The following is a 14,595-nucleotide window of genomic DNA, read 5'->3' as shown; positions in this document are numbered from 1 at the left end:
ATGATAATAAGTTAATATTTAGGACCAGCGCACTGGCTAATGGAACGTATGTATGTGATACTTGCATGTGGATTTGAATCTGATGCAGGCCAGGTCTGTGCAGAGAGAGGATTATTAATTTGAATGAGTGATATTGTGAGCTAGACTGGGCACTGGTTAGAGAACGTTCTGGATGTTAATTGGAAGATGCCATAGAGTATACTCTCAATAGGACACAAAATGGAAAAAAAAAAGTTGGAAAAAAAAAAGGAAGATGGGAACGTTGTCCATGCATATGCATGTACCCGGCGGTAAATAGATAGCGTCAAAGTCTAGCTGCATTGCATTGCCATAAATGGTTAGTAGATCGATGGTAATACAACTTCAAACCCAGATCAACAGACCAGCGCTTCAAGCACTTTCATTTCTGTGCTTCTTCTAGTCTTCTATGCTATACTCTTCTTCTATCTCGGCTCTGTGCCACTGGTATTGAGACCAAATTCAGAGACTCGCGCATATGGTACCTTAAGAGAGCATATCATGAAGTGGCAGTCAGTCTCCCGCACTGTACATATATTTCATAAGCATTTACTTCGTTGTAGCGCTCTCGTCCCCGGTGGATAATTTCTCTCTGTGGCGGTAGGCCATTGTATTGGGTCCACTTATCTGAGCACGAGGTTCACGAAGGTTTAGATTCATTAATTTGCAAAGACTTCAACTTTTACTTGATTTCGCATCGCAATACTTGCTTCAACCGATCAAGCTCCCTGAGGCGGGCATAGATTTTCACCATCATGCGATACAAGCGCTGAACGGTGATATATCTAGGACGAATGCTAGATTGTTATACATCCCCAACATCCCCAACTCGCTCACACCAATCCCTCGAATATGACCGTAGTCTCAAATGATCCCATTTTGTGGCCGATAATCAATTCGTATATTTTTGCAAGCTATTGGATAGGTTTGTCGTATCAGTTGGTGATGTCTCGATCTAACATTGACTTGCGGTTTCGCAGTTGCCGCCGGTGTCGTTGTGGTATATGATTGGTGTGAGCAAGACAGTGTTCGGAAACCGCTGATATTCTCATGATATTTCCAGTACTATCACTCGGACAAGAGGTAGGTCGGTGCTATTGCCGGAGCAGCCAACTTGCTAAGAATGTTGTCAGATTGAATTGATCTGGGTGAGTGACAGAGTCCCATATCAGAGGCAACGCCGCTGGTCTCTGATGACTGTGTTGTATCTCGCTGTTCGTACCTCATGTTATGCTATAGCATGGTTGGTTGGCAAGTTATGCTCACTGAAAAATGTTCTAGATACGCTATATTGGAATATCATATTCTATGTATGTGTTCGAGACCAACAAACTGGTGCTGTGCTAACAGCTCATCTCTGACAATTAGTGTCAATATTATGGGTATGTCTCATATGCCCTGTGTTCGATTTTTCTGACCAGTGGCACACAGGAAATATGTCATTGGTCTTGCTGACGGATGCAGTGAGTAATCTGCAACCATCTCATTCCCATCCACTGAATACATTCATTTGTAGGGGTGAGTGAGATTCTGGCCATTGAACTTGGCTCAATATAATGACTCAATAGGTGTGAGTCGGAGTGTTTGGTCCTGGTACGAGGTGATCACTAATTGGGTGTTTCAGGCAATATTTTGGACTACATAATAAATGGGACAAGTGTGGTCGTAACTGCCATGCTGGGCGGTGAGCTGCAATAGCTCAGTGATATTGACTCGACTGAAATACGACGCAAGTCATCATGATTGCTCGGTTGCATGCCATGTATCAGAGATCTAGGATGATGCTGATCTTCCTTGTTATTATCTTCTTGGTCATAAACATCGCCTGCGGAGTGATCGCGATAATAGCACTCAAGGATGCTGTAGCGAGTAAGCTTTATTTGTTGACTTGAAGAACATAGCTCATTGGATGAACACCAGAGGAGCTGATACTCTCTGGAACGCATATATGCGATTTCGGATTTGACGAGGATACCCAGCTTCTGTTTTCAATCATTTGGACGCTTAACACTGTTTGGGAGGTCCTCACACTGTGTCTTTCAGTTTGGATTACTGTGGTACACTTCCGTGACCTGCAACGACTCGGCCCATCGGCAGGATCGACCATCGAGGACAGTTTCAAAGTGCTGATAAAATCTCACGTGTTTTATTTTGCATGGTGAGCTTGTAATGTGAATGTGCTTATTTTTTTTTGCTCAAGTCCCGCACATACTAGCTTTGTTGGTGTCTCTTGTCTCGCGCTTGGTGATCTCTCACCAGAGCTCATGGTGCGCCTACCTGTCACCGACATCTGCTTGTAACCACTGCTCATCACCTCTGTAGAAGTCAAATTCTATGGGAAGTCGGATACTCTATGGTGCTCTTCAAATTTTAGTTGGCGTGCAGATGTTTGTGCTGGGACCACGCCTCATCCTTAGCATTCGAGAATATCACGTAAAACTCGTGGCCGACTCCGACGCAGAAACTAGCATGAATTCAATTATCTTTCAGGAGCGCGTACACGTACCAACTAGTAGTATGGTGTAGGGAAATGCTTGCCGAGTGTTCTGTAGGGAGGAGATATTTGGTCGAGGATCCATCGTAGTATTTGTTTTAGTTATGGTGTTTCAAAAGTATATTTAAGACGAGGTTTATGTAGACAAACCCATTTCTTTAATTATATCTACTGGAAGTCAACGAACCGCCCGCCCACACTTGCACCTAGTGGCAAGCTGAAAACGTCTAGCCAACAACCTAGTCCTTGATGCCCAGACAGCTGATTCTACGTGTTGGCGGAGTTCTGCTGTCCGAGCACTCAGATGATGAAGAAGTGACCGTGAAGCGTGAAGCCCAGATGGCTGATGGCTCATTGGTCTCAGATGCGTCGACACCTGTCTGGGCCACAGAGAAGAAAAAGGAATGGATCGTGCGGACTCGTGGTTCGACTCTCCAGAGACGGACACGGAGACAAACGGCTGTGCTCTGAATCCGCTCGGGTGCTCATTTGAGAGAGACATTTTCGTTAGACTGCTGTACACTCGCATGCCCACATAACATCCATCAGGACAGCAAGGAGGTGGTAATGAGACATGCGTGAAGGGTGAAAGTCGGCTGTTGATGTCCTCGGCAACCATTGGTAAAGATTATTGTGATTAGGCGTCGCATCAGATCATCGAATATATGATTCTTGTTGCAGGTATCACTGGCACGATATTGCTGATTCACGTCTGTTCAAGCATGATTTGACGATATCGAGTATGACGGTTTACAAAGAGACTTACGATGTGAGTATATGCCTCTGTCCTTTCATAAATGAATGCGTGTGGTAAGGAAATGAAATGAGATGTTTTGAGTGGGGAGTATAGTTGAAGAGAACTGGGGCTTCAAATCGGAAGGCACCAAGTGCACCTGGAAAGTATCAGTAATGCACCAACCACGATACTGACATACATACTTGAAGTTTGATCAGGTCGCACTGGCTCTATCATGTGCTTGAGCAAAGCAGAAGAAGAAGCGAGAGGGAGTCGTGAAACTCCAGATGGCTGATAATGTGCCAGATTAGCGAGAACACCTGGTCACTATATCCATCTGAGTTGCAGAGAAGGAGTGCCGAATCGTGCGTGAAGGCTCTTAATGATGTTGAAAGGTCTACTACTGCTAGTATGACTTTTTTTGGAGATTCTTTGTAAGGCTGGCTGTCCGGGTCCATCCGGATCTATGCGACTGCCACTCTAAGTGCTATCTAGTATCTACCTAGCCTCTAGGCTCGTGACCAGCTTGGCATATAGACGCATAGTCAGACTGGTTACGAGTCTACTATCTACCTTCATCAATGACACTGCAACTGCCAATAGTGATATATCTTTCGGAAATTGATACTCACTAGCTCTTGTCTATACGTATATACTTGGCATACCTTCCCTCCGAGTCGGAGACGAGGAATTAATGTTATCGACACAACTATCAAACAACGCTGTTACCCTCGTCATTTGTGTCTGTGTCTAGGCCTTGCACCAAGTTCCATCACTCGCTTTTGAGAAGAGTCACTCTCCTTTTATCTTTGTCGGCTTTCTCATAACGCGGACCTTGGGCTTACATGAATCACGATCGTCAACGCGTGCCCGCCCGCCTGCTATAGGTATGTTTCGTTCACCATACTATCAAATATGTAAGTCTTTAATTCCATCTCCTACTGCTTACCCCCAGTCCGCTCCTTCTCTCAGGTGATCGTGAAGCCCTGCTCGAAACAGTCGCACTGCCATTCCTGCGTTCTCCTGTCTTACAAACAGGATATACCGCTTCTCATCCCCTCCGTTTCTTCTTACTGCCGTCATCCAGCACCTCCTGTTCCTTTGCTCCAATACCCAAGAGTGCAAGGCGTGATTTCGGTAGGTAAGGCTCTACCAGCGCATTCTTTTTCGCTCTTTCTGAGCTTGTAACAGCCCACCGTCCACCCAATCCATGCCGCAGAGCATAGCGGCTGCAAACGCAGTATTTGGCACATGCACATAGCCGTCAATAGTAGCAACATCTGGAAAATTAGCGACGTCTTGTCGTCGGTTTTGCTGGGAGGAACAGGAATAGACTCAATCTGGGGCGCCTCCATATACCCAGCTAGCAGCGCACGAAGGGCTTTTTGGTCTTCCGTCTCTTCTGCAATGTCTACTTTTGCATGTTCTTCTACCATCATATTTGTCTCTTCGTCAGCAAACGCCTTGCTTGTGTCGACCTTGACTTCCTTGTTGCTGAATTGGATACCTGAGAGTTGGGGGCCGGAGTTGATGGTATCGCGCTTGCCTATCCCTCCAACGCTCCCGTCTGCACCTGTACTTGCTTTCGCAGAGTCAGGGGTGAATCCTGCAGCACCTGCACGACGTTTCCGTACTGCCTCCCGCCAATAAGGATTTGGCTTCCAAGGAATGACAACAGGGCCTAAATACCTGAATGACGATTTCAATATGAGCATTGAGTACATAGAACATTGCCTAAATGTAAAACTAAAAGCAAGGTGTGCTAACGATAAATCGTGTATAAAAGATATCAAAAGGAACGGACTGCAGTTGGCAAATAAATTACAACATTTCCCAAATTTGTAGCCCTAAAGCTTCGACACTCTAATCTCAAACAAATGCCAATATCGAGCTTCGTTCTGGCTCTCCCATAATACGCTTCTTCTCCGCGACGCGTTTTTCCAGTTCCCATCGGACGAGCTCGCTCTTGAGCTTCTCTATGCGAACCTCATTCACAGGATGCGAGGAGCCCGTGATCTGTCGGGCAAGCACCCAACTCGAATTGCTTGTCTCCGGGCGACCAGTTAATGTACATTCGGCAGCTTGAGGTGCATTCTGTTTGTGTTCCCAGAACGCTACTGCTTGGCGCGCATCAAACCCGGCATGCGCAAGGATCCTCGCGGATACAACATCCGCTTCTATCTCTTGGTGCACGCTAGTGCAGTATTCCCCTATTTTAGTCAGTTCCCCAGAACCAACTTTACCCAGCTGGGCAACTGCGTCGTTGACAAACGGCCCAAACAACATCGTCACGGGGAATAAGAGGGTGCGCGTGAAGTCAGCAAACATGGAAATCAAGGCAGGGACCATGATAGTGACGGATGAGAGCGTCTCAAGGTGATGCGAGAGAACGAGATGTGCAACTTCATGGGCAAGGAGAATGGCGAGTTCGGCTGTTTGTTGCTCTGTGGGCACTGGATGGGGTGGTAATGTGGATAATGGTGAGATAAAGAGCGAACCGAAAAGGCGTGTCCACCACGAGCTTTCTTCAGGTAGAGTCTGTGGGGTATAGCCAGACGAGAAAGCTGATGGAGGAGCTTTGGAAAGGATGTTGTCAATGAATCCAGAGTAAATCACGACGCCGCAAGCGCCATCTGGCCCAAAGCCGTACGAAAATGCGTTAGCCGCGTCGTGTTTGTCAACGATAAGAAGTGAATATGGTGGTCCAGCGATGACATGAGCCGAATGAGGTGAGCTTCGACCACAGAGCCCTTCCGACCACCTCCTCATAGTGTCCGTGGCTCGGGGTCGAGGCCGTAGGGGATACTCTGCAGGTGGAGGTAATGGCGGCTGATCAGGAGTTGCATCTAACCAATGTGAAGCTAGCTCTTGTTCACGCTGTAATACGGGAATGCCAGCCTCCAATCGCCGTAAGGTGTCACGTACCCACTGGTATCGCCAATCAGTGGTTGGAATCAACTTGGGCGGACCGTCTATCGAGAGAATTTCTGTGACAGTATGATACCAATTTGGGCCTCTGAGCTGCGCAGCTATCTCATCCTCCTCTTCAGGAGATAGAATGATGAGCCGCCATCTGTAAATCAACTCAGCTGATAGGCAAATATTCAATAATTTATCCATGACGTACCGTCCTGTGATAGGTGTCTGCTCGGCGCTTGCTAGAATTGCCAACCAGAATAATGTGAAAGGGACAAAAAGAAGCACATTAAAAACAAGTGTCCTTGCACGTATACGTTTGAGAATTTCGGCCTTTTTCTCTTCATCGACCAGTACACCAGGATGAAATTTATCGTGATGCTTGAGGTATTTCTTTGACCAGCGATTTTTGAAAAAGATGAGGGGCAGGAACGTAAGCGCAATACGGGCAGCGGTGCGCACTACCTCCACAGTAGTCGAGGCCTGCAAAACTAAGTATAGGACTCGCAAGAATTATTCAGGTGAACATGCCTTGAATGCACCCAGTAGAATCGGTATGAGAGGAAGTCCCTGGTTCGGCCCAGAAGAATGAAATGGTGCAACTCCTCTCTGTGCATGCCATATTTGCCTCCTACTACATATGTGAACTTGGCCAAGGATAAGACCGCTGGGTTTTGGCGCGGAATGATATGAACTTGAACGTGCTGTTACTACTACTCTTGCCGCTCGAACGCCAGCTGAAGGGAAGCGCCAGGACATCGAGGAAATTGAAGGAACTCTGGACGTGACTCTCAATGCTGGGCGAAACATTGTACATGGTTCTGTCGAACAAGTGTATTTCCCCAAGTTATAGAGTTTGATGGCGCTCAAGCTGCGGTGCCGCTATCAAAGTCAGAGACAGTATTTGTGGCTGTGCTTCGGTTTGGCTGTGCCGCAGTTACTAACGTTAGGCTTCCGTAGCAACGTCAAGCTTCAAGGCTTCCTAATAGCCTGCTTCCACCATCCATGTCAGAGCGCTCGAAAAATCAACACCAGGAGGTCTACATGAATAATCGACCATCCCTCATGCGCGGTTTTAATCATACTAGGTTATTATTAGCTTTGCGGGTTGAACGTTGAACTTTGAGTCGAGTCTCTGCCATCATGTGCCATGACCAGTGGCCGCCTATTAATGTTTACTTAGATGCTGCTGATCATCGCCGATCGTCCACCTTTGCTATCGATGTGGCTGGGGCCTACCAGCTTTATTTGATCAAATCATACGTGTTGCGGAGATCACGGTAAGTTGAATATATATATAGTCGCATCTAAAATTGAAGTCCTTACCAGGTGTCAAAGGGTGTCACCGCAATTGCCAGCTGAGCGCTGAAGACTGCTGAAGATGTCCCAATTGACTTTCGGGGCCCGAGCAAGGCCAAATCCCCGCTACCCCTCCGCTTTTGCGACACGAACTCGAATTTCAGTTGTTCGGAAGCATGTACTGTCACTGAGTGGTCGTTGCATCTTTTGATGACACAGAGAAAAGATTTGCTGTCGGATCTTTCACCATTTCCTTGCAAAATAGCATTCTGTGGCATGTTTGAATCCGCTTTTGCTGACCATCCCGCGATGACGAGCAACATATTCTGTGCTTCGTATCCTCAACCCAAAGCTCTCAGACTTTCTACCCAGTCTTATCGACCTCTGTATCTAAATTTTAACCAGGCGTTGCTTTGGTTAAGGTTCAGATACAAAGATCAGCGCGTCGCCATCCTGAGTTGCGTCACATTCCTGGAGTCACCCAGTTGCTTTCGATGAACACCAACCTACGTCAACTTCAAAACCGTAATATCCGAGGCTCCTTTTGTCCCGTTTTACGTGATAGCTACGACACTATCACTTATGTACATGAGAGCGCTCCTTACAGCAGAAGGTGGAAGGTTGTAGAGACGTCGAATGGAGTTCCCCTCGGAGCAACACCTGCACGACCATCTTTCTCTTCCGCTATGGCACTCTGTCTGGACTCCGGAGCAATTTATCGATCATCGATTTCAGATCACCTACATCGCTGATCCGGGTTCAAGCAGTCAAATCCCTGGTCGGGATAACAAGGGGAAGAGATCGGAGTCCTTCGGACCCGTGAGTACCTGGCTTACAATCTTCAGGATCTTGTTACTGATGACCATTTCGATTCAGACTTTTTAGTTTATTACTCACCAGGGGTGTACGATGTCATAAAATCTCTGAAAAATCTCTGAATTCCGCGGAGTAATCATGGAAAGGGTGGTTTACCTAGGGCTAATCTGTAAGATGTCTTCGCTTACTTTTGAAATGAGCTAAACGCCCGTCCGAGGAATTGCTTGTGCCATGATTTGGCACAATCTTGCATAAAATATTGAGCATTCTTGGCGAGGTTTCATCGACGATATGGGAGAGCGCATAACAATTCAAGGGGACTAATGGCGATGTCGCGTGCGTTCTGTTTTCCGGTTCACAGAAGCCAACACAGGTAGCTCATGCTGAATTCAAAAGTCATTCGACTCATTTGTATGGAATTTTGTACCGCCGTTGTGGATTGATGAGGGGTGCTGCTGCTAGCTTCGGGCGGCTGTGGAAAGCAGAGGAACCGTCTGCGGCTACCACGGGCGCGGTGGTTATGCGCGATTTGCTTGGACCAAGTCTTGAAGCGCGGATCGTTTTCAAGGTCAGCAATGGCGGGGTTGGTCATTCCTACTACAAGATTGGCCTTGATGCTAACCGACCGGCCAGTGCCGTCACCTACCAACAAATGATCGAACGGTCAAACGGACACTAAACTCAGGCTTCAAATGGCAGCTCGTGTCCGCGTGACACGACCTGGAATCCAGTGCGATTCCTCAATCAAATGATATGTTGCGTCAACTATTGAGTGGGTTTTGCAAGAGGTGATGACTTATCGGGGGTAATATTATTCTAATAATATCAAGAGACACTGATGTGTTCACTGTTCACCCCCAGAGTACTTGTGGGGAAAGTTCCCTGCTCAATACATCAGTCTTTCAGAAACCGATCCATGTCGCTCAGTCCGTCTACCGTGGCAATCGGCACGAGAATGATGTTGATTCCTTGAATCACGCATCAAATCGTTGATCTATTCCTCGACCTCAGCTGCAGGACTAACATTCTTGAGTAAATATTTATGCCTTGAGTTAAATACTGATCACTGAAAAGAAACATTTACTGCTGACCACGATTCTCCACCGAAGGGTCTACAAGAAACGTATAAATTGCATATGCTACTCGTGTCATCTCCCCACAAATATGAATGGTCTCATCAACACCAATGCCTGGGTGTTAGCAGCCTGTGTTGTTCTTATTGCCTTGGTCATTTCAAGGTTTAAGAGAATCGCTAGACTACCACTCCCCCCAGGTCCGAAACCGCTTCCGATAATGGGCAACTTCTTCCAATTGAATATCACTCGACCATGGCTAACATATACACACTGGAGGAAAAAATATGGTGTGCAGCGGGTACATTCTAAAAAATGGGACGTGCTTACCCCAATACAGGCGATCTAATCTATTTCCGCCTCCTTGGCTTCGACTTTATCGTAGTCAATTCGGAAAAAGTTGCAAGAGCACTCATGGATCAACGTTCCGCCATATACTCCGATCGCCCCTTTATTGCAACAAACAAGCTGTATGCTTTGGTCTATATTTTGACCACTATTTAACGCTCATCATAATCCAGTTTTGGCGTTGATTTTAGTACTGTCATGCTGCCTTACCATGGCAGTGATTGGAAGCTTCACCGCAAGATGTTCCACCATGCGCTTCGCTCAGAGAGTGCATCACGCTATCATGACATCCATACGAGTAGAGTTCGATCATTGCTGAAGGATCTGCTTGATGATCCATCACATTTTGAAATCCATATCCAGAGGTAAATCATGTCGCAAACACGAAGAAACTTAACATATAATCATCCAGATTTGTCGCTTCGAACGTTATGGCATTTACCTACGGGTACGATGTAGCTCCGCGCAACGATCCGATGGTTGCCAATGTCAAAGAACTCGTCGATATACTCGCAAAGGCACTCTCCCCTGAGCGTAGCGCCATCTTGTCTGCTTTTCCAATACGTGAGCAAACAAAGCCTGTACCAGAACATCGCTCATTCGTGTTAGTCACTCGCCTACCTGCGTGGCTCCCTGGTCCAGGATGCCAACGTGACGCTGCTCGTGCGAGGGAATTAGCAGGACAAGTACTTAATGTGCCGTTCAATCTGGTCAAGAAAAATATTGTATGTCCTCAGCCATCCGAGTGATGCTCAATGATCACGTGCACACACTAGGCTGCCGGGGTGGCGACTCATTCCATGGTATCTGATTGCTTAGCTCAGATTGACGAGAAGGACGACCAACATAAACAAGAAACTGCTATAAAAGCGGCGGCGGCTACTGCTTTTATAGGTAACTTTCCATCTGTGATCCGTGTCCTGGGCATATACTAAATATTCTGTAAATCTCATCGCAGCTGGTTTTGAATCGGTGAATATTTTTTCCTTACTGGGAGTGCTATTATTCACAAGTAGGTCAAAGAGCTCAGCGATGCTGCATACATTCATTCTCGCCATGATTCTCTATCCAGAGGTGCAGGCGAAGGGTCAAGCGGAAATCGATTCTGTCATAGGGGCGACTAACAGATTGCCAGAATTCAACGACCGACCACTGCTACCGTATGTCGATGCGATCCTTCGGGAGCTGCTGAGATGGATTCCTGTGGTTCCTCTGGGTTAGTAGCTTTCATTAAGCTCGGGTTTCTTGTTGCTGACGTGGGGACAGGTATACCCCATGCTACTTCAAAGGACGACGTCTATGATGGTCGCTTCATTCCTAAGGGTGAGAACAAATTTATCAAGTCCTCAGAACTGACTAAAATAAATACTACAGGCGCATTGGTTATAAACAACGTTTGGTTTGTATGAGGAACTCGGGTATTTGTAACACTGGCTGATATTACTCGTGAAGGGCAATGAGCAGAGATGAATTAAAACACGGGCCCGACGTTGAAGAGTTTAGGCCTGAGCGGCACATCACAGCCGAAAACAACTCGAACCCCCAGCCCATCTCCGCTGACCCAATTTTCGGGCTCGGTCGTCGCATATGTATGCAATCCTGATCATGATCGAGGCTTCAATCAGGCAGCTCACAAGATTGACTACAGGCCCAGGGAGATTCACAGCAGAGGGGGTGATCTGGATCGCCATCGTGAATATTCTCGCGACGTTTCGCATTGTGAAGTCGAAGGATATCTTGGGGGAAGAAATCAATTTGAAGAAAGAATTTACTGCCGGTATAGCCATGTGCGTGAAACCATTATACTCTCTTGTCTATTCCTGACTATCGCCGCCCCTCAGCCAGCCGGTACATTTTTCTTGCTCTTTTGTCACCCGCTTAAAAGAAAGGGCATCTACTCTGTGATTTACATTTACATTCGCCTAGGAAGTTAATCATATCGTAATGGCGCTTGCGCTCCAACTCCCCAACACCGCGCTGAACTGATTTTGCTTTGCCTCGTGCGATTTGCTGAAGATATAAGTCAGTTATTTGCGGTCCAATCCATGCACCATCCTAGACTACGTTGTCTTCATCCCTAATTGGCATACCCCAGCGATGAGAATGTCGGTTGGCCGAAGAACGAGGCCGAGCCGATATGCTCACCACAACAAAGAGTCCAACGCTTCAAGTTTTTAGTCAATGATGTGCGCACCTCTCGGTCAGTGACTCAAGTCAACATGAAAGCATGGAAAAAACTAGCACAGCTTTTCGTTTGTCCTCATGATCAAGCTAAGGGGTGTTGGGGACAGGTCACATCCTCAGAAGTCAAAAGAATGCCGAGCCTTCCACTAGATTACATTAAAGCAACAGTATACTCATACGCAGGGGAAAATGTAGATGTGAAAATGACTAGGCATCTAAGATATGAACGAGGCTTCTGTGTACAGCACCCCTTCTACATCTAATCCTTCGGAAAGCCCCGGGATAATTGCATCTGGACCACGTACAACAAGCTTGACATTGTCTTGCCACTACCATATTACTGTCAGCTATCGGATAAGTCGAATGTAAGACCTCCCAATTACCTGATAAATGTATGGCTTTGTGCCTGCAACGTAATTGACCATCGTCTTGATCACATACGGGATCTCTGCGAGGACGTCCACCTTCTCGATTAACCCCTTAGGTGAAGACGGACTGCCAACATCAAGATGCACAGATGCATCGACAGAACCGTCCACACCCTGCAGCAGGGACGGGCCTGCCCAGCGGAACTCAAGTGCAGTAGGCTGCATGTAGCTAGTATCCGGATCATGGACAGGGTTGAGGTGATGGGCACGCGACATTACAGCCTTCACAGACTGTTCTTCGCCTGGCCATTTAGTTTCCGCTGTGACCACAGCCAGCTTCCCACCAAGCACTAATGAACCAACGTTGACTGCAACTCCGCCGGAGCCATGTCCGTAGGGTCCATGGGAATCCAAAGTTGTGAATTCCATTTGAACTGCAGACACGCCACCATAGGCGTCGCTTTGGAAGTTCGCGAAATTCCATCGCGATGCAATCAAGTTTGGACGCATGCCTTGGATAGCATGAACGAGCATGCCATGACCCTCGGCAACGATTGCATGGCCGTTGTGGGTGATGTGACCACTGACTTTAGTACGAGGCCAGAAGCGATGAACGACGTAGCCATCTGGTTTCTGTTGATCTGACCCAAAGTACGAGTATCCCCCTTTTGGCCCCTTGCCAATCTTGAACCCGGGTACAGCAGAGGGCCGTGAGACATCGAGTGATATCTGCAAATCGTCTGAGAGGTTTGCGCGAATTGTGTACATTTCAGGATGAGAATCATCTGAGGAAGGCTTGTGGGTGATAGAGAATTGATCTGCCTTGCTAGATCTCTTGTCAAGACCAGGGGGAGCGGTTGTAAAGTTTGTAACATTGAGAGAACGCCAAATCGTTTCTTTCGTTGCGGGGTTGTAAATCTTGCATGTAAACTGAATGGTAGGATACCACAAGCTGCCGAATAATATGAGTCAAATCGAACAAGCATAAACGAACAAAATGCTCACCCGATTGACGAGTGGATCACTTGACACATCAACATCGTCCCATCCTGTAGGAATTGATAAAATATCTGAGTCTCCGTTGCGAAGCCTCCTGCACATGTCCACTCAAGATCCTTCGCCTCTAACTCCCCGAGAAGATCTGAACTCTCCGAGACAGGGAACAAGTTGGGAGCCTTCGGATCGACAGGGGGTGCGGTTCTACAAAATCCTTTAGACCAAAGTCACAGATCAAAACTTCCAACTCACGAAAAGAAAGATGAGAACATGTTTTGAGGTGGGATGAAGGAAAGACTGTGCGCAGTAGTATTTGAGTTTGAAGCCTTCCAGAATTCGAAGACGTAATGGGTCAAGAGATAATGTGGGAAGTTCCGAACTCCTTTTTGGGTGTTATCAGATTGCGATTATCACTTGGTACATCTACTTCGAACTTGCTTCGAGCCACCGTTAGACGATGATCGTCACTTAATATTGTAGCACGTTGTAGTTATTGTTTTTATACGCAGCACCAGCCTACATTTTCACAGAACTCGATGCACGTCCGATCGAAGAGGAGGCGCCGGCGCAGCTAACATCTTCTTGTTCACATGTTAACTTGGCCAGTTTTGATGAAAAGCCTTCTGGAAACACGAAGTCTGACCTCTCTATAGCGCATGACCACCGTGTTCTCAGAGACCCCGGGCTATCCGTCACGTTTGGAAACACAGTATTGTGCTATAAGTACATGGTATATCAGTAGTGAGATGAATTGCGATCGTTTGTGACTACCTGATCTTAATATGACTGAAACGAAAAAAAAAAGACTCAGTGTTCCATAACGTTTCAGATTTCAGAATAACCGGATCGAACAGAGTAAAGACTGGAAACATACAGCAGAAGTCGTCAATCGGCCCGTACTAAACAAGGTTTACCCACGGATCTCAGGAACCCCAGTAGTCTCCGCAGCCTCCATCGCAGAAAAATCAAGCAAAGAGATAAGGTCAGCGAGTGCTCTCAAGCTTCTGCTTTCTGCAACGAGAAAATGTTTGGAAGGGGAAGAGTCCGAGGTCGAGGTGCGAAGCGGGCTCTGATCAAATTTCCGAATGGAATGGAGACATGGAACCGAGAAACGTTTGGTGGCGCGATCGGGGCGATCAACAAGCTCGGTTGCAACGCTGATCGATTGTAATTCTCGATGCTTCGAAGAAGGGATGTAGGTGAGACCAGACGTATGGTCATCCGAGGTCAGATCAAACTTTGACTGAGAGATGACACAGAAGAAACCCTCTTCGAGCTCGGATGACGTGCCACTTTTGTCCGAGTCCTCGAACTCAACATCCTCCGCAGAATTCTGGGAAGCATCAC

General features: G+C 47.0%; 4 protein-coding genes across 4 annotated transcripts; 1 reads left to right on the top strand and 3 right to left on the bottom strand.

Moving 5' to 3' along the window:
• Window positions 1-4,299: 4,299 nt before the first annotated feature.
• Window positions 4,300-4,963, bottom strand: DFJ58DRAFT_731494 (uncharacterized protein; the record flags this gene model as incomplete). Its single annotated transcript, XM_041386043.1, has 2 exons — window positions 4,300-4,477; window positions 4,545-4,963. The coding sequence occupies 2 exons, from the start codon at window positions 4,961-4,963 to the stop codon at window positions 4,300-4,302; spliced, it is 597 nt and encodes a 198-aa protein (XP_041240495.1).
• Window positions 4,852-7,120, bottom strand: DFJ58DRAFT_706772 (uncharacterized protein). The gene is made up of 3 exons (XM_041383741.1): window positions 6,696-7,120; window positions 6,376-6,647; window positions 4,852-6,321 (listed from the first exon to the last, which is right to left on the bottom strand). Exons 1-3 carry the CDS (start codon window positions 6,972-6,974, stop codon window positions 5,118-5,120), a joined length of 1,755 nt encoding a protein of 584 aa, XP_041240494.1. The 5' UTR covers window positions 6,975-7,120; the 3' UTR covers window positions 4,852-5,117.
• Window positions 7,121-9,443: 2,323 nt separating this feature from the next.
• Window positions 9,444-11,524, top strand: DFJ58DRAFT_665145 (cytochrome P450; the record flags this gene model as incomplete). The annotated part of the gene is made up of 11 exons (XM_041382486.1): window positions 9,444-9,642; window positions 9,693-9,822; window positions 9,874-10,065; window positions 10,113-10,264; window positions 10,310-10,425; window positions 10,477-10,608; window positions 10,724-10,916; window positions 10,967-11,023; window positions 11,075-11,099; window positions 11,153-11,289; window positions 11,349-11,524. The coding sequence occupies 11 exons, from the start codon at window positions 9,444-9,446 to the stop codon at window positions 11,522-11,524; spliced, it is 1,509 nt and encodes a 502-aa protein (XP_041240493.1).
• A 458-nt stretch (window positions 11,525-11,982) lies between these two features.
• On the bottom strand, window positions 11,983-13,593 carry DFJ58DRAFT_706764 (oxidative stress survival, Svf1-like protein). Its single transcript, XM_041383740.1, has 4 exons — window positions 13,501-13,593; window positions 13,258-13,452; window positions 12,268-13,204; window positions 11,983-12,213 (listed from the first exon to the last, which is right to left on the bottom strand). The coding sequence occupies exons 1-4, from the start codon at window positions 13,518-13,520 to the stop codon at window positions 12,100-12,102; spliced, it is 1,266 nt and encodes a 421-aa protein (XP_041240492.1). The 5' UTR covers window positions 13,521-13,593; the 3' UTR covers window positions 11,983-12,099.
• Between the last annotated feature and the right edge of the window lie 1,002 nt (window positions 13,594-14,595).

This window comes from Suillus subalutaceus (assembly GCF_016647625.1).
Source record: "Suillus subalutaceus strain FC151 chromosome Unknown DFJ58scaffold_106, whole genome shotgun sequence".
Lineage (NCBI taxonomy): Eukaryota > Fungi > Basidiomycota > Agaricomycetes > Boletales > Suillaceae > Suillus > Suillus subalutaceus.
This window is presented reverse-complemented; position numbering and strand designations above follow the sequence as displayed.